Source organism: Podarcis liolepis (genome assembly GCF_965112155.1).
Source record: "Podarcis liolepis genome assembly, chromosome: 6".
NCBI lineage: Eukaryota > Metazoa > Chordata > Lepidosauria > Squamata > Lacertidae > Podarcis > Podarcis liolepis.
In genome coordinates, this window is record NC_139559.1 from 49,507,111 (window position 1) to 49,531,416 (window position 24,306).

A 24,306-nucleotide genomic window follows, 5' to 3' on the forward strand; every position below is an offset into this window, starting at 1 on the left:
TTGGAACTGAATGTCAACATCTGTTTTATAGTCAATATGGCCCATGGAAATGTTTGTTCTTCTCACCCAAGCCTGACCAGTCATGGGTCCAAAGCCTTGAAATCAAGAACATGAATCACTACTCTCTTTCTGTCCATTTATTTCTGTGAATACAAGTGAGAAACTCAGGTAGAAGGGAGGCACCTCTCCTGAGTCCTCCCCAAGGCTTAGAATACAGGGAGTGTCTGCCCCTTGGAGCAGATCAGGTAATAATAATAATAAAAAGGCACACAGCAACAGCATGCAAGCTGGAAAAAGGTCCTTCTCCCTGGGCTTCAGTGCAGCAAAAGTATCTGTGGTCATCAACCCATGGGGAGCAAGAGCCCAGAGTTATTGCTAAGGTTGTGGGATCAGAGCAACCAAAAACTGGGGAGTTATGTGGAGGGATGAACACTGAGGCCAGCCAAGGCAGCAAGAATGAAGCCCTAGGCCTATAGCACCCCACCTGCATACAGAGCAGGAATAGATCTCTCTGGGGGAGTCAGACCCACAGCAACAAGGGACCACTCACATTCAAGTATGAATGGCAGGGCTCCAATGGGGTAAAGAGAATGAACAGGGGGCAACACAAACTTAGGGAAAGCAGAGGAACAAAATTCCCACCTGGATCACATGGAGTACATAGAACTAAATGGAAAGGTGTGTCCCATCTGGCAGAGTTCTGCTTTGGTCCAGCTCTGGAGGGAGCCCAGCCCAGGGCAGACACAGGCACTTTGAAGACCTTAGGCTAAAACCAGCACCAACAGCCCAAGCAGCCTCTCTCCCCTGGGACAGCTGAAGGCCAGGTGTGAGGGATACAGAGCAGTTGGGAAGGTGGCTTGGAACTGCAAGACAACAGTCTTTAGGCACTTGGTCTTGCTAATGGGCCCAGACATGGGTTCGGTTGGTCCGAGACACCTTGATCCCACCCACCTCCTAGTTGGCTTTGGCTTTGCCGTTAGAAATGGCACCATTCTCATGAAAGCCATTCTGCTGAGGTTGTGTCATGACCTTGGGCAGACGCTTGCCTCTGGTGTACGAATGGTACCAGAAGTTGGAGAAGAGGAAGAAGAAGATAACGCCGTAAATCCAGATGAGGTGGATGAAGATTGGGTACTGGTAGTCACAGCTGGGCATGAAGTAGTACTGGGAGATGTGGATGGAGACGAGCACAAACTGCAACTGTGAGTGGAGACAAGAGAAAGTTATGGAGTAAAGAAGGCAGCTATATCCCCTTCCCCTACCCACGGGAGGAAATAGACAGACCTAGGGACAGGTAGTTCAAGCTGGGAGAGGGAGAACACAGAAAGTCTAGCACAGGAAACAATTGCTAAATAAGTTCCTGTAGCTCTTGCCAAGAGAAAGGAAATAAGTCAGACCAATGTCCCAGGCTGGTTGTACCATCCAAAGCTGGGAGTTGTTGGCATGAGTGGCCTGGTCCTTTCCCTTTCCTACTCACCAGTTGAATGGCAGTGATGTGCTTCTTCCACCACAGGTACTTTTGATAAGCAGGCCCTGCAGCTGACAGCGCATAGTAAAAGTACATCACCACATGTACTATCGAGTTCACTAAAGCATGAAATGAGCCCATTCCTCCTGCAGGCCAACAAATAAGAAAAAGATTAAATTCAAATGGTAAAGGAAGAGCTGAGATATGACCAAGTCCTACATAAATATAAGCAAGACCAGAAAGGAATTCTTCTGGAACATCAGGGACCACAAATATGGTGGTAATAGTCAGAGTAAAAGAAGTCAGAAATGTTTGTTATTGTTGTCTTTGGGGGGTTGGGGGAGGGTTCCTAAGCATTTCCAGTTAGTATTCTGTGAAATGCTATTTTGAAGTGCCCACAACAAATTTAGATTTCCAAATGAGCCCCCAGGCCCCAAAAGTTGAGAATCCTTGATATAAAAATTATACAATATTAACCTTTACCATTCTAAAAGCTCTGTACTTTATTCCAAAAGTTAACAATACATCACCATCATCTTTCACCATGCAGAGACTCAAGGTGGCTTACAGATAAAATAGAAACAGCTAAAAGCATAGATAGGCCCATTAAAAATCAATTAAATGTTAATAAAATTTACACACACACACACACACACACACACACACAGAGAGAGAGAGAGAGAGAGAGAGAGAGAGAGAGAGAGAGAATGAATACATGCCTTCCCTAAATCTCACCTGGGCCAAATTTGGCACCCCACCACCAGCTCCAGGGAAGCACTGAATGGTGGAACACATGCAGGAAGGTCACCTGTTCATTCTTCTTTCTTAGTATGAAGATCACCTGGAAGCAAGAGATAAGAGAGAGATGGGCTTTTCATTTTGGCCAGTGGGCCATTACTCCAGAATGTATAAAAGAGAGGAAGCACCATTGTAGACTCCAAATAGTAACAATCCAATCATCTTCAGTGAGCTAATAAATATCAACTGTACATACTGTAAGAGAAAATGAACAAAAACCACCCTACCCCAATGAAATACCTACTTGTGTTAGTAGAATATAAAGGTTAGTCACCATTAATTTGCACAAATGATCCATGTCAGAATAAGTAGGAATGTCTGACCACATCCAGTAAGTGTTGTTAAGGCCAATACAAATGTGTAGCCATACCCATTTCTGCTCCAAACAAGATACTGTAGGCCTCAAAAAACAAGCACTTACTGTGTCAAGCAGTTCAATGTACTTGGAGAAGATGAAGACCCAGGCTACATGGACCATCTACCAAGAAAGAGCAATGTCAGAAATCTTAGTCATCAAAACATAAAGCTCCACCCTACTTTTCTCCCCTCATTTTTTCTTCCTTCTGAACCCCCATTTCTCCTCTTGGAGCAATCCCACCACAGAATTGCAACATTTGCCAAGCTTGTGCCTACATTAAAAACAACAACAACAACACTCTCACACATGGGGGAATGTGAGACAAGATATGGGGTTGAAAGAATGAAAGAACTTACCCGAAGGGCCATGGGGCTCTGGGATTGGTCCACAGGGTCACACCTCCAAGTGTAACCAGTCAACCAGCCTGACATAAGGAACTGCAACAAGGAGCCACCATTCAGATATTTCTCAATGATACTACATTCACCAGCTCAGCTTTGTAAACATACCCACAAAAATTACAAGCCTAAAATTTGTGTTACTAGTTTTATAAGAGGCTAATCAACTACGTTTCCATGCTCACTGAAGAGAAAGAGAAGCTTCTTCTCTATGGTCAACATTAAAATGCAGGCAATTATCCTATTAGCAGGAAAATTAAATTAAAATAAATAAAATAAAGTAGCTTGCTATCGAACAGGCTGGAGGAGGACAGACAAAGCTTCCTTCCTTAGCAGCCACCACAAATCAAGCAAACCAGCAGTCCATTCATTCATCTGCATAGAATTCCTAGGTCACCAATGGCTACCAAGCTAGTGCTGAAATGGAAAGTTGTACAAGGTACATGTCATACAGCTTCTCTGCCATGCAAATCTCTCTTCTAGGCACTTCTATGAGCAACCATTGAAACAAAACCCTGTGGAATTTTCAGCTGTCACAGCAATCCAAATCCCTTTTGCGCTGTGTTGTGTGTGTGTGTGTGTGTGTGCACGCACACACATACATACTGGAGAGGTGTCCCTTCATCCAGGGCTGCCAGCCTCCATAAGCCACCACCTGCAGAGTAACACCAGTGTCACTGCTGACATGGCGTTCCTCTTTCTGCCCATTGAATGGGCAGGCAGAAGGGCTGCTGGCAGCAGTCTACAGAAAGCGCCCAAACAAGGCTTTGCAGGGATGGGGCTGAGACAGCCCTGCTCCTATCATGTGCTAACAGCACTGGGCCCAATCTGGGTCTGATTGCTGCACCAACTCCATGCTGCCACAATATCCTACCCCAACTTCTGTTGCAGCCACCATGCTCAACAATTAGGTGGATGGGGTGCTAGCTCTGCTTCTTCAATAATCCCCACCTGGTTAGGTGGTGTTGTAAATAACTAACTCTGATGTAATTCTGCATACTGACTTATATATACACACACTTTATCTCCCCATATTTATAGTTTTAAAAATCAGCTTATGTATGTAGTTTTGTCCAGCAATGCCATTGTACATCCAGCTGCTACAATGCAAGTCCAATAGACTTAATTTGTAACTTAACACTTTTAAAGAAGAGGCACTTCTTAAGATAATTCTCCTGACTATTGACCTGAGCAGGTAATGCTACCCCTGTCAGCTTTAAGAAAATGGAATACCAGTAAGCATGATGCACTCCATCACATAAACACTGACAGAGAAAACATATTTACTGGGAAGGGGTTGTGCAATTCCCAATTCACATGTATGTACCATTCTGTATAAAAGGCTACAATGGAGACACTAGACAACTGTTGCATGATTATGGCCAGCTGGTATATTTAAGTAAATTACAGCTAGTAGAAACTTGTACATTGTCTGTTAAGCATAGCCTTGCTACACTTCTAGGTCATCATGTGAACAATTCCTGATAGGAAGAGTGAAAGAGTTTATTCATGGAAATTAGCAGCCTCATAAAAAAACACACCCTGCATGAACATTAACACCTTAATGTAACCAGACCAAAGCCCCATTGCACAAGTGGTTTCCGTTGTCAGGATCCATTAGGTGCATCCCACCCCAAAACCTCTTAACCCCATAAAGCTTTACATATGCCAGGGTAGGAAGGAGTTTGAAACAAGACACTGGGGATGCACCACAAGCAGTAACAGCAACATCCCACCAATGGAAGCTATAGCTAATCTATCTAGGAGATGCTTACCTCATAGACTATGTAGAGTGACAGAGCTACCATGGAGGAGTTATAGACAATCATGAACTTCCTGAGGTTCAGAGGTTTCCGGTTGGCCATGATGCGTGGCCCCAATGACAGTACAAAGTAGATATAACCCAGCAAGATGCCCGTCATAGGAAAAGGTGAGCCCATAAGTGGATACGAAGAAATCCGTGGGTCTGAAGGGAAAAGTGAACTGTTCAGAGGTATGCACTGTGCCCAACAACACTCCCTCTGTTATTTTATCAGCAGCCCTATGCCTCTAGGGCAGGATAAGTTAAGTGTTTGAGTCACACCGGGACCCTCAAGCTTTTGTTACACCTGGGGCAGGGGAGGTAGCATCTGTAAGGCAGCCAGAAAGTTGACTACTTCTCTTCTTGAGGCCCCAGTGGGTCACTTTGGCTGAGTAAGCCAAACTCACCTGCTTTCTTTATGAAGTCTTGATACATGTTCACCAGTGAGTCCATGGCAACAGTAGTTCAGTTGTTCTGCACAAGAAAGAAAGAGTGAGTCACACCAATAGTACTTGAATTATCTGCAGGCCCAGTCATACAATGTTTCTACAGCACTGCTCCCCATCCTGCACAGAACTGTCAACTATTTTAATGAAGTAAGCAATCCAATCACTTCCTCTCAGAATCTTCCAACTGCCAACTTGGCCCTCCTCATATGACCAGCTACAGAGCTGAAAAATGAGAGATCACATGATCCTAAACACTTCTTGCTATTAGGCAGTATGATTTTGGGAATTCTGTGCCTCTTGCCCATCTGAGCTCTGCACAAAAAGCATTTGCAGCAAAATGCATGCCTATACAGATACAGGAATAAACTGTTTAATCAGGCACAAGTATCTCTCTATAACAGCCACTCTTCCCCATCCTACAATTGTAGTTTAGAATCACTCCAAGCACATGCTATACAAGTCACAAGAACATCCCCAATAATGCTCTGCATGAACTGCAGCACAATGCACCTCCCCCCACTTGGTGCAAAATGACAGGCAGCCCTGGATTACCCAAGAAAAAGGAAACGCCTTTTTCAAAATGTTCTTTCACCAGCAGGTACAGAACAAACCTTCTCTGAAGTCGCAGAATAGGAAAGCAACACACACGCCAACTAGACTCAAATGGTGAAGGTCAGTTCTGTCATAGAAGCCCTACTTGCCCAGCTTCTAAAAGATTTTAAAGAATTGGCTTGTTGTGCCGATTCACAGAACATCCTCTTGCTTCTGGCCCCACGTAAAAGATGCTTGATTCCTGCACCCCAAGATGGCTACAGGATATTTGCATGGCCAACAGCGCAGCCTCAGCAAAACCCATGTATCAGGTTGCAGAAGATCACATCTGTTATTTCAATTCAGGTCCACTAACACATATGCACACACAAAGCTTGTTGCCCCTAAAGTCTGGGGTAGGTTCAAAGACAGCAAGGAAAGTTTAATGGTCCAACTACAGAAGCTCTAAAAAGTTGAAAGTAGTACAACTGATTGTATGAAAAAAGGAAGGTGATTGCCAAGAACAACTGTCCATGGCATAAGGTCAGTTGCCTGCATCATACAAGGGACTGCAAATTGGAGAGTTCAAAGAACAATTTAAAATAAAAGTGAATAAAGAATAAAAGAAACAAATGTAGGATTATCAAACAGCAATAGCACCTAGAGATTTTTAAAGGTTTTCATTAGAACTTCAGGCTCACTCTTCACTTTGATGTACCCCCACCAAAGAGGAAAAGAAAGGTTGAATGTTTGCCTCTTGAAATTCCATTAGACCCTCTGATCTGCTTATTAGACCCCTATAACCATACAAAATCCAGACTCTACATATCATAATCACTGCAGGATTATTACTGTCAAAGCTTGGAAAAATACCCATAAACCAAGTGAACAATCTATTGGTAGAAAGATATATGAATAGTTAAGACTGATTAAATTAACAATAATTGTAAAGACTTCCTTCTCTATTGCAAAGGAGGTCTGCAGACAGAGGGGGAGGTTCCTCACCAGTGTAGTGTGGCACAGCTCCACTACCATTCCAGGAGTAGGAAGGTCAGAAATTAGGGGGCGGGGGGGGGAGTTGGGGAGAGACTTCAGACACCGAATCCCAGGCCTTCTCATTTCCCTGATGTAAAGCCAGAGTTACCTCAGCTTCTCCCATTGAAGTCAATAGGGAGAGAAAAGAAATCAAGAGCTCCTCCCACCCCACTTTCCACAGTGTTCGTAGTAAGCTGTCAGGGAATTAAAGGCAATAGTTTTTCCACCATGGACTCCCCACCCTGCCTAACAGAATCAGTGTATGAAGAAGTCAAGCTTATAAGCAGAATAAATGGAAAAGTTAACCCAGGAAGGGCAGTAGCCAACCAGGAACACTCATGTTTACAAGGGGATCATAATAATTTATTTGTTTGTTTAGTCAAATATAAAATGATTGAATGACGCTAGATTTGATTAATCATCTCTAGCCATATTTTCCTATAGTTTCCAAGTTACACCCACAAATGTTCAAGCAGCTAGGGTTCGGTATCTTTTGCTTCTTCAATCCTATACAAATAGTCCAACCAAAGACTCAGGGGGCAAGAAGCAAGTGCTGCAGGAAGTCCAAAAGATACTGACAAGCCTCATAAGCGGGGTCAATAAATTAAGAAAAACTCTAATCAGTTCCTGAAAAATATGTCTCTCTCCCACTTTGCCAACTGACCCAAGTTTGAAAGGTGCTACGAAGGCCTAACACATGCCTGGTAAAACCTAGCTAATCCCCATAATCTTACTAGGTTTACCAAGAGTAAGCCCCAGACACTGGCTGCTAGTGCAGGAAGAGGGAAATAGTACTAAAGTGCACAAAAACCCATCATACAACAGGCATAGCAAGGGAATTAGGGATAACAACATTCTGAGGTAGCTGACCCATTGTTCCTTGCAGAAGCTGAGAGCTAGTGAGCAGGAAAAGCCCAGAGGTAAGAGAAACACATCCCAACAAGCCACAGATTCTACTCTTCACTCCCCTTAAATTGGGAAATCAACCAGGAAGAAGAATTGTGGTAAGCAAACCATGCCTGATATTGGTAGTTGTTCTTTCCAATCTCCAACATGATAGTTGAGAAGATACTCTAATAGCTGGAAAGCGTAGCCAGAGAGGATGGACAAGGAGTTGCAGAGGTGCTTAAGGGGCATTTCTGAATATATTACCCTTACACATCATCTACATGGTTACAATTCAGCACAACCACCTTTATGAGAACCAGGAAGTTCACAGAGCAAAAAGGTCCTGACTATTGTAGAATATGACTCTTGCCTAGGCAATCTAAGCATTCCTCTCAGCACCTGAAGCACACCTCTCAGTACAGTGGTACCTCGGGTTAAGAACTTAATTCATTCTGGAGGTCCGTTCTTAACCTGAAACTGTTCTTAACCTGAGGTACCACTTTAGCTAATGGGGCCTCCCGCTGCTGCTGCGCCACCCCTGCACGATTTCTGTTCTCATCCTGAAGCAAAATTCTTAACCTGAGGTACTATTTCTGGGTTAGCGGAGTCTGTAACCTGAAGCGTCTGTAACTCAAGGTACCACTGTATTGTATTTCCCAGAGACAGGAGGTCACAACAACTACCCAGGCACAGCATTCCAAACTATAATCATTTAAAGCATTCCTCTCTCCACAGAGGCTTGCATATGACTGTGATAAGGCAGACTCTGCCCCCAGGCATACAATCCAAAAGAAGTTGTGACACTAAAGGCTCACCCAGGGCAGGATGATTTGAACATATTACGCCAATCCTGGCATGACTGCACAGGCTGCCAGTGAGTTTCCAGGCCCAGTTTCCAGTGAGTTTGAAAGTGCTGGTTTTGACCAGCAGTATAAAGTCTTAAATGGTTCAGGACATCAATGCCTCTACAACTGCCTCTCTCCATATGAACTCACCCAGACCCTGAGATCATAATTCAGGGCCCTCCTTTGTGTGCCTACTCCATGAGAGGTCCGGAGGGAGGCAACATAGACCTTTTCTGCAGTGACTCTCCCATCCGTGGAATATTCTCCCAAGGGAAAGCATTCCTCTTCTCCCAGTTCTTTGACTAATTAAATTATACAGTCATACCTCAGGTTACAGACGCTTCAGGTTGCGCTTTTTCGGGTTACGGACCGCCGAAACCCAGAAGTACCGGAATGGGTTACTTCCAGGTTTCAGCAGTCACACATGCGCAGAAGTGCTAAATCGTGCTTTGCAAATGCGCAAAGCACCAAATTGCAACCTGTGCATGCGCAGACGTGCCACTGTGGGTTGCGGACACTGCGGGTTGCGAACGTGCATCCTGCTCGGATCACTTTTGCAACCCGAGCATCCACTGTATAAGGCCTTTTAAACTATGGGGGCAGGGTTATTTTGTTTGTTTGTTACTATGTTACGTATTTTTCTGTTTTTATATTGTAAACTGCCCTGTGATTCTCTGAAGAAGGGTGGTATATTAATTTAATTAATAAATAAAGGAAAAGAGACTAGAAGAGAAGAGACGAAAAATTCAAGCACCACTTCTTAGTTTTTTTAATTACCAGTCAGAATGGAAAGCTTTCAAGAGGAGGAACCAAACACTGCTTATATCTCAGCAGTGAATGAAGAGACCCTGAAGTACCTTTTAACTTTCTCTCCTTGATGAAATGGGCACTGCTCATTAATATGTTAAAATAGCTAGGTTCTCCCATGCCTTGATGATTGTATGATTGAAGGTTAAGTCCCCAAGTCTGGCAGGTCCTAAGCATAGCACCAAGGCTACTGGGTTGCCAAATCAGCAACACACAAAGATGATGCAGGAATTGCTGTTCTTCCTCTATCCTATATTGGCCCAACCTGCTCAGCCTGTTTGGGAGAAGGAGTGAATTCAGCTGGGCACCCGCTCACACAGCAGCAGCCCAGCCCCACTGTAGCCTTAAGAGCAGCTGTTTTGTGTAGTCAGACAGAAAATACAGCACAGTCTTCCTTATCCCTTGAGTAAATGGGGAAATGCAGGGGAGACTGCAAAAATCTCAGAAGCCCGTTACCATACAAAATATGGCCATATTGTATTGTCCAAGTACCATCCACCTCAGTCCACTACATAACCAAGTTATCAGGTCAGACTGGAAGGACAGCCAAGGTAGGAATCCGCCCCAACTGCATTCTGGCAGGTTGCTGTGAGGGGTCTTAAAACAGAATCCCAACCAGGGCCTAGGGGAGAGAAGTGCTTCAGTTGAGATAATCCTCCTACTCAGTAAAAAACGAGGTTCTCAAAAAAACAAAGCAAGTGAGATGATCAAAGAGCAAGGGTCAGGACACCATCAAGGAGGATGGGAATCATCCCTCTGAGCTGTGACTACAAATGCAAGGGATCATGGCTATAATTCAACAGGAATTATATCCACCATGTGCTTCCCAGTGGGAATCCACAGAGATTAACTAGACACACACATTGGGATTAAGTTCATTTGTGTCTCTACTTGTACTGCTGCAAATTTTCATATGTGGATTCCAGCTCCACCCACCTCTGCAAACAGGGGCCTGGCAACTCTCTGATACATCCTGTCAGGCCCATAGCTTTGTTGCATCTCCAACCCACAGACGTTCCATAGCCAACAACACAAAGCCCTGCACCCACATTAGTGTCTTGTATAGAAGTGTTGTGCCTGGTACTGCCACCCACATGGGAGCAGGGAGGAATCTCTCAATAGCATATTGATGCAGAGATGGGGGAGGGAACTGGAATGCTCCTATGATTGGCCTGCCAAGAGGCTGCACAAATATCCAGAGCGAAAGGAAAAAGGCAGCCCTGGAAAAGCAACACTGACACAGAGAGTTGTCAAAAGCCCACATATTACTCCTATAAATCCTAATGATCCATCTGGTCACTAGACACACGTCTGCCATTGAACAAGCCCAATCATATATCCCAAAGGCTGATACCTCTGTTTAATAGCAAGGCATTTCTTAGAATAAGCCCTTAAGAGACTTCCCTTAGTTCTCTAACGTGTTGCAGGCTGTGTTAAAAATCCAAACAGGCTATAGAAAGGGGCCACAACAGGTCCAGACAGCCATAGTAAACTACAAAAATACTTTAAGGTCAAAAGATAACTGCAGTGGCCATTTGGGAAGCCTGAAGGTTGCAAGGCAGGAGTATGTGTGGCTCAGTTGTCTATTCAAGCTCCATGCCCCTTTGAGATTTAACATGCCACTACAGTGGACCCTCTGGATATGAATTTAATTTGTTCCAGGGGTCCATGCGCACCCCGAAAAATCCAAATCCAGAGGTGCCGCTTCTGCGCATACGCGCAGTGCGACAGAGCACTTCTGCACATGCGTGAGCGGCGAAACCCGGAAAAATACTTCCAGATTTGCCGCTTTCGCAACCCAAAGTTTATGTTGCTCAAGAGTAACATAACCCAAGGGTCTACTGTACTTATTAGCAAGACATGGCTCCCCACTATGTACACCAAAGGAGGCAGACAAACCTTATGACATTGGAAATATACACCTCCTTAAGCAGCTATCTGGCTCATATTAGTGGTTCCCAGATAGACACACTCAGGAACCAAGCCTACAAAAATTTTTTTACGAAGGAGACAGAAATGCATTTACTGAAGACTTTCCAGACCCCAATTTCTCATACAACTCTCCCAATCTTCTTATTACTCTGAAAAACCCCCAACAGATTTACATCCCAAGGCTCAGGAGGTCATCCTAACCTCAAAATGTAACATATCCTATGGGAATCTTGAACTAAAATTAAAATTGATATATTTACTAAATAAATCAAAATTATTTCCAATGGAGGCCACCATTCAGCACTCCTGGGTCACGCCATGCATTTCTCCTTCACCATTTTCAGGCATGACTTTCCCTCTCCAGCCTGGTCATTATAATTTTGGCTAGTATTCACAGCCTTTTAGGAATCGGATACTATTATTTTGTATTCTCCAACTCAGTGAAAAGTTGCAAGGTCATACCTAAAGGAAAGTTATTGTTCTCATCAATTATCAGGGGGAATTCCCAAGCACAAACAGGAATAAGTAGCATTGGCTCTACCAGCAGAAGCCAATCAAGGTTGCTTTCACCTCAAGAGTCCTAGACAGCTACGGTACCTCCACTAGTTTTCCACCTTGATATGGCAGCCACTTGTAACTATACTCTCTCTCCTGCTCCCAGCTAGAACTCATGGACAATGTCAATAATTAAAGTCACATGCGTTTCCCGGGTGATAATCCAGGCTTGGTTTAGACAGAGATCTTGCCTGCCCTAAGGCAAAATTATTCAGAGAAACTAACTGCTGCTGAGCAGTTCAAACTCTTATAGTCTTGAGAGCCAAGCTGTACGTAAATAAGCCTCTCTACTTAATGTTTCAGATAAGGAGCGAGAACAGGCAAATGCCACAAAACATGCCTCTTTCCCTCCATACACAAATATCCATTATGGAAGGGATGGGGAATCTGAGGTCCTCCAGTGCTGCAGTAGGAAACAGACTAGCTAGAATACTGTAGGCAGATGAAAGTTAACACACATCCAAAGTCAAACTCATTATAGACCTCCAGGTGAAATAAAGTAGGTCCATGACTCAGGGATAGCCTCTGATGGGGTGATCTTGTAACATGAATCATCCATGAGTCTGCTTGATGAGAATGCATGATCATGGTAACCAGGCCCCAAAGCCGCATATTAAGATTGCCATATGTCCTCTTTTTCCAGGACACATACTCTTTTATGGGTATGTAAAATGAGAGCCATCATAGCGATCGATAGTTAAAAGTAGAAGTCAGTAATGTGTCCCCTTTTTTGATCTTCAAAATATGGCAAGCCTAATAGCAGACTGGAGAGAAAAATCCCAGCCATCAATAAATTTTACACTAGCACAGAGAAAATATATTTTCGAGTCCTGCTTCCTAGTGTCCCCAGTCATGTTATGTTTCTTCTAGATAGCAATGCAGACATGGGCAGTAGCAAGACTGGCCCTAGACCAAATGGCACTACAGGAGCAACTCTGGCTCCTTTCCTCCTTATTCATTCATACCTTTCTATTGCATATGTAGCTCATTTCATGACTTTATAGTATACTTTACATGCATAGTCTCTAAAAAGATGCTAGAATCTGTAAATCATATTCATGTTATATGAACCATTTACTATTTGTTTCAGCCAGTGTTAAAAACTAAAGATATATAAGCTAGGTGCCAAATGGCTCCTTAAACCAAGCTTGCAACTGCCAAAATGGAATGTCTAGTTGCCATTTTGGGGCAAGAAGGCTCTAAAGTCTTATTTTTCAAACAATGGACTGACTGTGATTGGTTCTTAAAGAAAAGTCGCTTGATCCAGGGACAGTCCACATATATTGGCCTATTCCAAGTTCTTTTTTTTAATGGTGACTGCTTCTGCTCAGGCTGCACAGAAAAAGCATTTGGTTCCAGAAACTCATTCCGATTGTGCAGATAAAATGTAACTGATAGAATTCTAAAGGGGGGGGGTATTAGTGTGTGAAATAGTGTGCGAAGTCCAGGTCCAATGATTCCCCAGGCATGCACCTCCAGATGGTGATGTCAGGTGCCACAGAAGGGTGGGAAAGCTTCAGCTGCCCACTACTTTCTCTCCAAGTCCATTGCCACAGTGGGAGGGGAGAGGTATTTCAAAATCAAATGAGCACCTAAGTCAGGCATAGGCAAACTTGGCCCTCCAGATGTTTTGGGACTACAACTCCCATCATCCCTGATCTAACTGCACCACCACTATATACAGGTGAAACTCGGAAAATTAGAATATTGTGGAAAAGTTCATTTATTTCAGTAATTCAACTTAAAAGGTGAAACTAATATATGAGATAGACTCATGACATGCTACTTTAATTTTATATACATAATTTTACCCACCCAGCCTCAATTTAATCAGTTTCACCAGAGACTGCAGGTTGGGTGGGGACAGCAAATGGTGGCGGCCAAGTTAGATTGATACCTATTATTTTAAATGCAAGCTTGATTTTGATTTAACTTCTCTTCCCAGCAGCAAAATTTGTTAACATGGCGCCCTGAGCAAGGACAAAATTTGGTCACCCCCCCCGCCCCATATTTCATATTTTCACAATAATTCCTTCTGGTACAGTTGCTTTTTTAATGAATCTTCTCAGTTAAATACCCATATAAATAAATGTATTGCTATTAATATTATATTGTGCCCCCATTGGCTTGGTGCCTTGTGCAGGGGAACTACATGCACTACTCTAAATCCAGTGCAGCTCTTTCCACAGAATTGGAGTTACGCTTCTCTGACCCAAGTACAGTGGTATCTCTAATTATGAACTTAATTCGTTCTGGAGGTCCATTCTTAACCTGAAACCGTTCTTAACCTGAGGTACCACTTTAGCTAATGGGGCCTCCCGCTGCCACTGCACGATTTCTGTTCTGATCCTAAGGTAAAGTTCTTAACCCGATGTACTACTTCCGGATTAACGGAGTCTGTAACCCAAAGTGTTTGTAACCCGAGATGTTTGTAACCCAAGGTACTACTGTAAGGTGTTGGTCCAGCATGGCAGTGTGCCAGTAACAGCAGCATTTCCCACAAGTACATTCCATGCACTCACCTAGAACACTGAAGACAGGCAAGGCAGAAAGCCAATAAGGAAAGAATCGCCACGTCTGGAAGGAAGCTGCTACAGACATGTAGAGATAAAACCTATACCATACATGCAACACCAAACCAGCCTAGCTATGTAGCTAGCTGTGTTCTATTGTGAATCAGGGTGAGTGGCAGAAAGTCTAGTAACCCAAAAGAGGTAGCATATTCAGTGTGACATTTATAAATATACAGCAAGTCATAATAAAGTCAATGGTAGGGTTTATATTACTGCACTTTGGATTTAGACATATTGTCTCTAATTGGCCTGGTGCAGTTACTGATATAATCACATTTTCATTTTTCTTGACAAATTGGGAAGAGGTGCTCCTTTAAGTCTTTAAATTCTGGCAGGTCATTACAAGAATTCTGTAACTAAGAAACACTGCCCAATTTTTAAATTTTTGCTGCTCCCTCCTAGTTTCTTTTAGATTGTAAGTCTGAGGGCAGAGACTGTTTTGTCACTTCTAAACTACTATCCAGGGAGTCTTTTTTTATTACTAAAATGCAATATAAGAATGCTTTACATAAATAATTACTATCTACATAGTACAGTGGACCCTCAGGTTACGTTACCTTTGGGTAACGTAACTTTCGGGTTATGAACGCAGCAAACCCAGAAGTGTATACTTCCGGGTTTCGCCTCGCATGTATGCGCAGAAGCACTCCGCGTGCCTCGCACACAAGCACACAATTGCGCTGCGCGTGTTTTCGGGGTGTGAATGGACCTCCAGAACGAATTAAGTTTGTATCCGGAGGATCCACTGTAGTTCTAACTTTACATAATTTCTATTCTAAATATGCAAGATCTGACCAAGCCTTTGGAGCTGATGTGGCATTTATCTCTGGTCTCACCCATAGGTTTCCTGGAAGTTGCCAATGCCATGGCAGCATTTTAACCCTACACAGCCAGAAACAAACCTAGAATCATATAACTGAAGAGTTGGAAGGTACACCAAGCATCATCTAATCCAGGCATAGGCAAACTTGGCCCTCCAGATGCTTTGGGACTACAACTCCCATTATCCCTAGCTAACAGGACCAGTGGTCAGGGATGATGGGAGTTGTAGTCCCAAAGCATCTGGAGGGCCGAGTTTGCCTATGCCTGTTCTGGTCCAACCCCTTGTGTTGCAGGAACAAAGTTTGGGCTCACAGGTAGGGTTTGAAGTAAGCTCTTCTCCCACCAACAGCCTCCCAGAGGTGTTGGGAAGGGCTGTAGGTCAGTGGTATTGAGCAACTGATTTGCATGCCAACTCCACCCGAGTGGTTCAAATCTCTACTCACTTCACTGGGTACCATTGGGCGAGTCGCCATCTCTTAGCCTAACCAACCCTGCAGGGTTTTGTGAGAGTTAAAATGAGGACTATGCATACCACCTTGAGCTCCTCAGAGGAAAAGGTGGGCTATAAATCAATAAAATTAGTAAGTGTTGATGCTGCACCCACCTGTCTCATTCATACAGCACATTGTTCAAATGTGCCCATGAAACAATCTAGGGTGCCCACCTAAATCAGTGTCTTGAGTAAAAGTGCCCTGGGTAGCAAGCAAGTGGATGCCTCAGAATTGCTGCAGGCCACTAAGTTTACCAGCCAGTGTGCATGTATTTTATGAAATAATTAAAGGGGGGGGAACTGCTAGGAGGTTTTGGAGGATTAGAAGGAAAAAATACATAGGATGCTCCCTCCTGAGTCAGACTACTGGTCCATCTAGCTCAGTACTGTCTACACTGACTGGCAGCAGCTCCTCAAGGTTTCAGATAGGGGTCTACCTGGAGATGCTGCCAGAGGTTGAATCTGGGACCTTCTGCATGCAAAGCAGATGCTCTCCCACTGAGCTATGGCCCCTCCCTTAAAAATAATGCAAGATTCTGGTTCTCATGGCTTCAAATTAAAGGCTGGTTTAAATAGCGACACAGAAAGCTGCCTAATGCCTTATATATAGGATGAGCTCTACTGAGTCAGACACATTGATCCATCTAGCTCAGGAGTGTCAACACTGACAGGCAGCAATGGCTCTCCAGTTTCAGGCAAGGAGGGTGACACCTCTAGCCCTACCTGGACTGAACTTGGAACCATCTGGAAGCAGCTACTCTGCCAGGGAGCTACTTCCCTTCCCAAAAAATCAAAGCTCCACCAGACAGGGAGAGAACAGACATCCTAGCAGGGCTCAGGAGCTCTCCTGGATGGGAGCAAGACATGGTGAAGAGGGTGGCCTAATGATGACACCTTTCTCTTCCAATGAGTATACAGGGTCTCCAACACCAGGCAGGGGGTATACCGTATTTACTCGGATCTAATGCACCATCGAATCTAATACGCGCCTCATTTTTCAGAACCTTGAAATCATAAAAAGTACTTGCTGGCAAATGTAAATGAGTCATCTAATCTAATACACACCTTAATTTTTGCAACATACGTAATTTGGCCAACGAAGCTGAGCATTAGATTCAAGTACATACTGTATTTTTACAGTGTATGCTAGGATAAAATATTTTAAGATACGCAATCGCAAAGCTTGCTTTTGAAATTCAACTCCAATCTAACAAGAGTTTCACATGTAAGCAGATCAGGGAGCTTGCATGCATTCTTCTAAACTAGATGCAACATGTTGTCTCGCACATCTTTCTCAAAAAAAATTTATTATCAAAAAGCACCTGTCTGGTGCTTTTAAATGCCTCCAGCTGCTTGGTAGCCACTGAAGAAGCCATCAGCCTTCCCCTGCAGATGTAAGAGGAAAGGGCTTGCTCAGCAGAGCATACATTTTGCATGCAAAATGTCTCAGGTCCAATTCCTGAAATCTCCAAGAAGGATTGAAGCCCTGAAAAGCCATTGTCAGTCAGTGTAGTGAACTAGATGGACCTATGTTCCTATTAACTTGTGGCCTTTCCTTGCCAGAGGATCTAAGGCCTATACCCTGTGACACTCTGGAAGGGTTTAACAGGGGACGACCATTTATTTAACTGTGCATTTAAGTGGAATGGAGATCTTTAGCGTGTGTGTGTGCGCACACACACATACACACACACACACACAAAACCACTGCTGTCTTCTCTCATCTTCAGTCTTTTGTTGGACAACAAAAGAGGTTTAAAGACCTCAATGCAAATCTTTAAAAATGTAGCATAAGCACTAATAACTGGGAAACACTGGTCTGCGAGTTCTCCAGTCGAAGAACAGCCTTTACCAAAGGTGTCACGAACTTTGAAGAAGCACAAACTCAGGGCAAAACCGAGAAACAAGCTAAGAGGAAGGCGAATTTGGCAAACCCTCACCACGATTGCCTCCCACCCGGAAACCTATGTCCCCATTGTGGAAGGACGTGTGGATCCGGAATTTTCCTCCAGTCACTTACAGACTCACTGTAAGACTGTGTTCATGGAAGACAATCTTACTCAGCTACAAGTGGTCACCAAAGAAGAAGACATCTTCAGTATTCCTATTTTGCAAGTATAGGGCCTGTTTTGGAGCAGATGCTACTTGGCATGCACTAACTGAGCAGGAAAAGAGCTACCAGAGCCAGGGTTAAGCAGTCAACTATTTCTCTACTTACTACAAGGCATCCACTAACTGCTTTTCATTGTGTTTTAAATAATAGTTACAGGGAATGATGTAAGAGAGTAAGACACAAGATCTCAGGTATTGGAGGACACAGCAGGAACATTTTTAAGCTACAAGGCAAGAAGAACTGTTATGCCTAAAAATAAGTTTGATTCTTTTTTTAAAAAAAAGTCATGATTTTGAATACCATAGAATACATGTTAAAAATCACAATTGCCAAGATTCTTAGAAGGTTGATGCTGGCACCTAATCTTTGAAGCACCAATTTCATCAGATGATCACCTCCCCAAGATGGCATCCAAGGCACCAAGCTACTGAGTGACATCACACTGTGCGCCTGTGGCGTGACTTGTCAGATCTACGAAAGGTAACTAAAAGCAGTTAGTAATCTCCTGGGTTTGAAAGATCTTCAGAATCCAATTTTTTGGAAGTACGGGGAAGGGAAGGGTACGCTCACAAGTTATACCCATCACTTATCTTCCTCTCCTAAGTGAATGAGGGCTGTAAACTGCTCTACCTACACCTTATTCTTATTTCCATCCCCAATTTATGTAATTAGCTGTATAGTACAGTTTGTGCAACAGGATCACAAGAGGGGATGGATTTGTGGCGCAACTGGTTTCTCTTACAGAATCAGCTTAATTTCATTCTTGCAGGTGCAACTAGTTCCATCATCTCTGGAACCAAATTTGACGACAAAGCATGAATGCTAAAAGGATAGGCAAATGTTTAAGAGAGAAGAAGCAGAAGTGACAGAGATTAGCAAAACTCAGCTACAGAAACCCCAAACAGAAGTCTCGATTCCCACATTACGGTAACTTGCCTTGCCACTTTCACCCTGTACTACAGTTCCTGTGCTTTTTAGGTAAGCTAAAACCTCACCCTTCAGAGGCATCCGAAGCCTCGCTCAAACCTCGAGGCGACCTAAAGGCCTCCTTTTGGCCTCTACCACAGCAACCGACCCCAAGGTTTAGCCTTCCGCAAGAACGAGCGCGGAGCCCCTCGAAACTACCCTGCAGCGCTTACATCCCTCTCGCCGCTGAGGCTTGGCGGCCGCTCCTGGGAAAAATTATTTCCCCTCCTCGTTCCACCCCGAAGGCAGGCGCTGCTGTCTCTGGGGAAAGGCGGGAGGGAAGCTTCCTTGGCCTGCGGCCGGGGGAGCTAAGCAAGCGGCGCTCCTGCCTCTCTTGAGGCCCAGGAGTTACTCCTGTCAAAAGTTGCCGAGACGCCCTGCGCGGCCTCTGTTAGGCGCCGCTAACCAAAAGGAAGGAAGCCGCTTTCCCCGTCTGCTCTGCGAAACCGCAGAGAAAAGGGCTGCCGGGCGCGGCTCTCTGCCGTCCCGACGCCTGGCAGGCGAAGCGCCGGGGCCCGAGCAAACAGGGCGTGGCTGGCTGGCAGGCAACGGAGGAAGGCAGAAGCGCGTGAAGCCGGACACCGGTCCCCGGCCCCTTCGGGACTCGGGAGATGCCCCCTCAGCGCCCTCCCTCAGCCTCCGTCGGAGAGCGGCCCGACGACTCACCCGCCTGAGGACGAGGAGAGAACCGGCGCGTCCCTGAGAGCTGCTTGCACGGCTACTATTTCCTCCTCTGAAGACCCGCTTCGGAGTCACCCCAGAGTTAAAGGGGGCCGCCCCGAGCGCTCCGCTGCTGGTGATTGGCAGAGCGGCGCTGACTACAAGCTACCTCACTGAGGAGGAGCCAGTCGTCTTGCTCGCCCCGTAGGAAGGCGCGCTCGCCGGGTGGAGAGGCCGCCAAGCTGGAGGGCGGAGGTGGTTGGTTGGAGGGAGGGAGGGAGAGGGCTTTGAGGCCTCCCTCTCGCCCCCGGATTTGGCTGCAGGCGCCCCCCGAGGGCCAGAGCGTGCTTAGTGCACTTGTTGCAGAACCACTGAGCGCTGCTGGCAGGACTGCTCCTCCTGCACCCGCTGCACCCGCTTCAAGGTCCTGGAGTCCTACTCGCTTCCTTGGGGCGAGAGCTACGCTAGGTGTGACGCACGCTACTAACTCAAGTGACTAGTTTTTTTGGTTGTTGTTTTTTTTAAAATAAATATCAGGAAGGAAACGGAGGACTCTTAGAGCAGGGCAGCAAAAGAGGAGCGATTACCCCCGCCCCGCCCGGCCACCAGGCCGTGGTCTTCTCCCGGTAGAGAAGCTTTCTTTGGCAACATTTACTCCCACTAAAATGAGAGGCCCCAGCTATTTCCAGCTTCTGAGGCTCCTAAGCCTTCATAAAAAAATAAAACATGAGGAAAACAAAAGAAGGCAAACACCCCCCCCCCAGAAGCGACACGATTTGATTTATTATTATTATTATTAATCAGTAACACTTTTCTAGATGAGGAGATGTTTTGTGGCACATCATACCAAAACGTGATACAAGTTATGAAACTTTTTTAAATGCCTAAAAATCACCAAGGGTCTAAATCTGAGGAGCCCTGTTGAGCTCAAAGTCCGTAGGACCCCCTCTGATCAGCCATGATCTGGATGGAGCTTGCTAACAACTCCTGGGAATTTTTTTTTTTTTTTAAGGAACATTTTCATCATTATTTTAACTATTACACCTTTCCATCTCTAAAAAATGTCCAGGGCAGTCAACATTCATACTTTAAGAATAAGTTTGATGAATCAACCAAGTGAAAAACAGTAGCACTGCCCCAAATATTTGTTGTTGTTTAGTCGTGTCTGACTCTTCGTGACCTCATGGACTAGAGCATGCCAGGCATGCCTGTCTTCGCCCCAAATATACCTAGGCACAAACCATTTATTGGCAAAGTGAAAAACCTGCAAGAACAAAAACATCTTCAAAGAATAATATCAAGGAGAAGGGCCAGTCAGATCTCATTGGGCAGAGAGTTCTACCAGCTGGGTATTTGCAATGGAAAAGACCCTTTCACACATATCAACTGTCAATCTACACAGGAAATGTCCAGTAGATTCCACAAAACTTACTTCAATACTGTAATTTGGCCAGTTAGAGGCACAGGAAAAAGAATCAAACAGCCTGTGTCTAACATTTACATATGCAAGTTCCAGCTCCCACATGAAGTATATGTTGACAGGTAATGTTCAGTTTGGGTCGCAGGTGGAGCTGTGGGTTAAACAACAGAGCTTAGGACTTGCCGATCAGAAGGTTGGCTGTTCGAATCCCTGCGACGGGGTGAGCTCCTGTTGCTGGGTCCCTGTTCCTGCCAACCTAGCAGTTCGAAAGCACAACAAAGTGCAAGTAGATAAATAGGTAAATGCCGGCGGGAAGGTAAATGCTGTTTCTGTGCGCTGCTCTGGTTTGCCAGAAGCGGCTTAGTCATGCTGGCCACATGACCCGGAAGCTGTACGCCGGCTCCCTCGGGCAATAAAGTGGGATGAGCGCCGCAACCCCAGAGTCGACCACGACTGGACCTAATGGTCAGGGGTTCCTTTACCTTTTTAATGTTCAGTTTAAAAACATAGTTGACTCTGCAGTTGCTGAAAATACACAACTTGATTGCAAATTCCCTTTCTTTGCACTCATCTCTTTACGGGCCCAATGATGTTTGAATCCTCCATTCAATATTGTTAATAGGAACACCATAGAAATAGAAACTTGCAGAGCCTCCTTATAATTAAAGCATGATAGCACAACAATAGAACTAATATTACAACAAAATAAGATCACATTTTGGAGTATAAAAGGAAAAGGTAAAACCATTATCCAGCTAAAATAAACAGTTACATATTGGGAACCATTCATTCACATCTACAGTACGTGAAAGAACAATTTTGCCTACATTGGGAACTCTGGGGAGTGGAGGCTTTAACTGCACTCCCAGTGCCGAAAAAACGTTGCCTCTACACTGCTTGATAGACCGCACAGAAAGCAGCCAGGGCTGCATACGGCCTGCAGGTTGGCCAAATGTGAGCTAAAGACCAAAAACAATCATGCAGCAGAGTGAAAAATAATCAGCTGATTAGGTCAAAGTCCTGCCAGAAGAACAATGTATACTAGTGAAAAGCCATTAGAGGGGTTTAAATAGGCCTCCAGGAAGATAACCCTTAGCACATTCCTAAGAAATTTACCTAAGATGGTGGGATGCAGAGAAGATCATCTCCAGAAGAACTTAATATATGGGCAGGTTTATATTGGAGAAGATGGTTCTCCAAGTAACCTGGTCCTAAGCCACTTAAGGTAATTAGTACTTTGAACTGTTCCGAAAACAAATATTTTGTATTTTTATGTGGTGAACCGCCCTGTGATCTTTGAAGGAAGGGCGGTTTCCAAATTTAATAAAATGAATAAATAAATAAAAGAGATCCCACACATGGGTTCCCTTTTGAATGTTAAAGTTGAAACATCATTTATGCATCACGTTGTCAGCATTTGCTGCACCAAAAGCCACAGTAAGTGGGGCACTTGGCTGATCATTCTCACCCTGTAAGGTAAACAATGCATAGTTATAGTTATAAATTTTGAAGATTGAACTCATCTTCCAACTTACATGATGAAAATATTGACTATCCTCCACTACCACCCCATATTAATCACAAGCAAGCAGGCATAAAGCAGATCTAACAATAAAGATACATTGTCCTGCTCAATGGTGAAGATAACCGTACCATACTTCTGAAACTGATAAGATATCGAACAAGTGATTGATAAAGCTCACTACTTGGCAGGACAGTACAAACAACCAGTGATAATGTCCACACTGGTACTACTTGGTAAATGATTATTTATATTCACTCACTATTTATTCTGAAGGCAATCTCCACGAAACGCCAAGTGAGTATACAAAGTTGTAAGTGGGACGGGGAGGAGAGGGGGAGAGAGGTTAAATATGCTCTTTTCCTGTTTTTGAAAATGCAAATAATAATAAACACATTTTAAAAAGTAAATAAACACCATGTTAGTAAACTGCCAGTCTCTGTCATAAATCCAGGGAACAACAGAACTGACTCCTACACTCGGACACAGTCCCAGGGTCTGGTTTGCACAAGAGCAGGATTAAACTAACCAGCTTTCACACTGACACAATTCAGGATGCTATCTCCTCTGTCACGTATATTCTGACATTATGGACAAGAACTGAAAACTAAAAACATATTCTCATTTATCACTGTCACCAACCTTTTTTGGATCTGGGGGCACACATGGAATTTGAAAAAGATGTCAACAATGCCAGTCACAAAATGGCTGCTGCCAGGGGGTGTTGCCTAACACAAAATGGCTACCACCTCCAAAAGAATAGAAAAAGAAAAGCTTCAGGAGCATAAAATGGTTAAAATAAAGAAAATCTATTCAATTGTGTTGTCGCTTACAATAAAAGTTTGAAAAAAGTATTGGTTATTATGTTGTCTATTGCTGGTGTGCTGCTATAGATTACAACTAAAAATAAAAGATAACTGAAACTAGAAATAATTTTGAATTACTATAGCTAGCCCATGGTCACTAATAAACAGACATAATTTCTGATGGCTGGAAAGTTTCTTGGTTTGGTTTTTTTGTTTGTTTGCTTTGCTCTTTTTATGGAATAGAAAAGAACATAACTACAAGAAAAAACACAATTTTTTTTAAACTCACCAGAGTAGTAATTCATCAATATTAGCCCAGACTAGTGTGATGTCTCTGCCTTTGCACTATGGTCTCCCTGCCCCAAACAAATTGGGAGCAATCCCTGCTGTGGTCCAGGCAGGAGGAATAGGTGATAATAAAGAGGACACCTCTGAAATGGAACCTCCCCAATAAATAACTTGGACCAGCAAAGAAAAAGGTGATAATAATGATAATGGGTTGCATTTAGCTAACTTTCACCCTGAGTGGACTCACTTTAGTTAATGGCCATGGCTGAGATGGATTTCCATGCTTCCCCTACACACTTTCCCCCCCCAAAAAACTTCTTAAGTAGCTGTTTAAAAGAGTACCTGAACATTTTGTTTCATAATACACCCTCCCTCCATCCAGAAAATCTAAGTAATTACCAGCTAGCTGCCATGTTCTCCTTCTTGGGCAAGGCCATGTGTGGGTGGTTACAGACCAGATCCAGGTGCTCTTGGAAGAAACTGATGTTCTTGACCTTCTTGACCTTGATCTCACTTGATCTTCAACTGAGGGTTTAGGCCTGGTTTTGGCACAGAAACTGCTTTGGTCACACAGTATGATGACCTCTGTTGGGAGATAGGGAAAATGTGTCCCTGTTAATTCTCATTGACCTCTCTCCTCAGTGCAAAAATTAGGAACATTGCCAAACATTTCTTCAAGATCTTTGCCTGGGGCAGGCAGAATTTTCACTCCTACACCACAGTTCCACAAGAAGCAGGAATAATCTATATATAGGGTTACCTATTTAAGTTGATGGTCACT

General features: G+C 44.1%; 1 protein-coding gene across 4 annotated transcripts; it reads right to left on the reverse strand.

The window, feature by feature from the left end:
* Positions 1 to 122: 122 nt before the first annotated feature.
* Positions 123 to 23,965, reverse strand: ELOVL1 (ELOVL fatty acid elongase 1). 4 transcript variants are annotated; one of them, XM_083510814.1, is made up of 9 exons: positions 23,925 to 23,965; positions 23,074 to 23,180; positions 5,231 to 5,297; positions 4,798 to 4,988; positions 2,981 to 3,061; positions 2,688 to 2,744; positions 2,204 to 2,309; positions 1,478 to 1,614; positions 123 to 1,200 (listed from the first exon to the last, which is right to left on the reverse strand). In XM_083510814.1, the coding sequence occupies exons 3-9, from the start codon at positions 5,274 to 5,276 to the stop codon at positions 955 to 957; spliced, it is 864 nt and encodes a 287-aa protein (XP_083366940.1). In that variant the 5' UTR covers positions 5,277 to 5,297; positions 23,074 to 23,180; positions 23,925 to 23,965; the 3' UTR covers positions 123 to 954. The 4 variants fall into 4 exon arrangements, with proteins under 4 accessions (XP_083366940.1, XP_083366939.1, XP_083366942.1 ...); XM_083510813.1 differs by lacking the exons at positions 23,074 to 23,180; positions 23,925 to 23,965 and adding an exon at positions 19,496 to 19,952; XM_083510816.1 differs by lacking the exons at positions 23,074 to 23,180; positions 23,925 to 23,965 and adding an exon at positions 19,496 to 19,639 and having other exon boundaries at positions 5,231 to 5,292.
* Between the last annotated feature and the right edge of the window lie 341 nt (positions 23,966 to 24,306).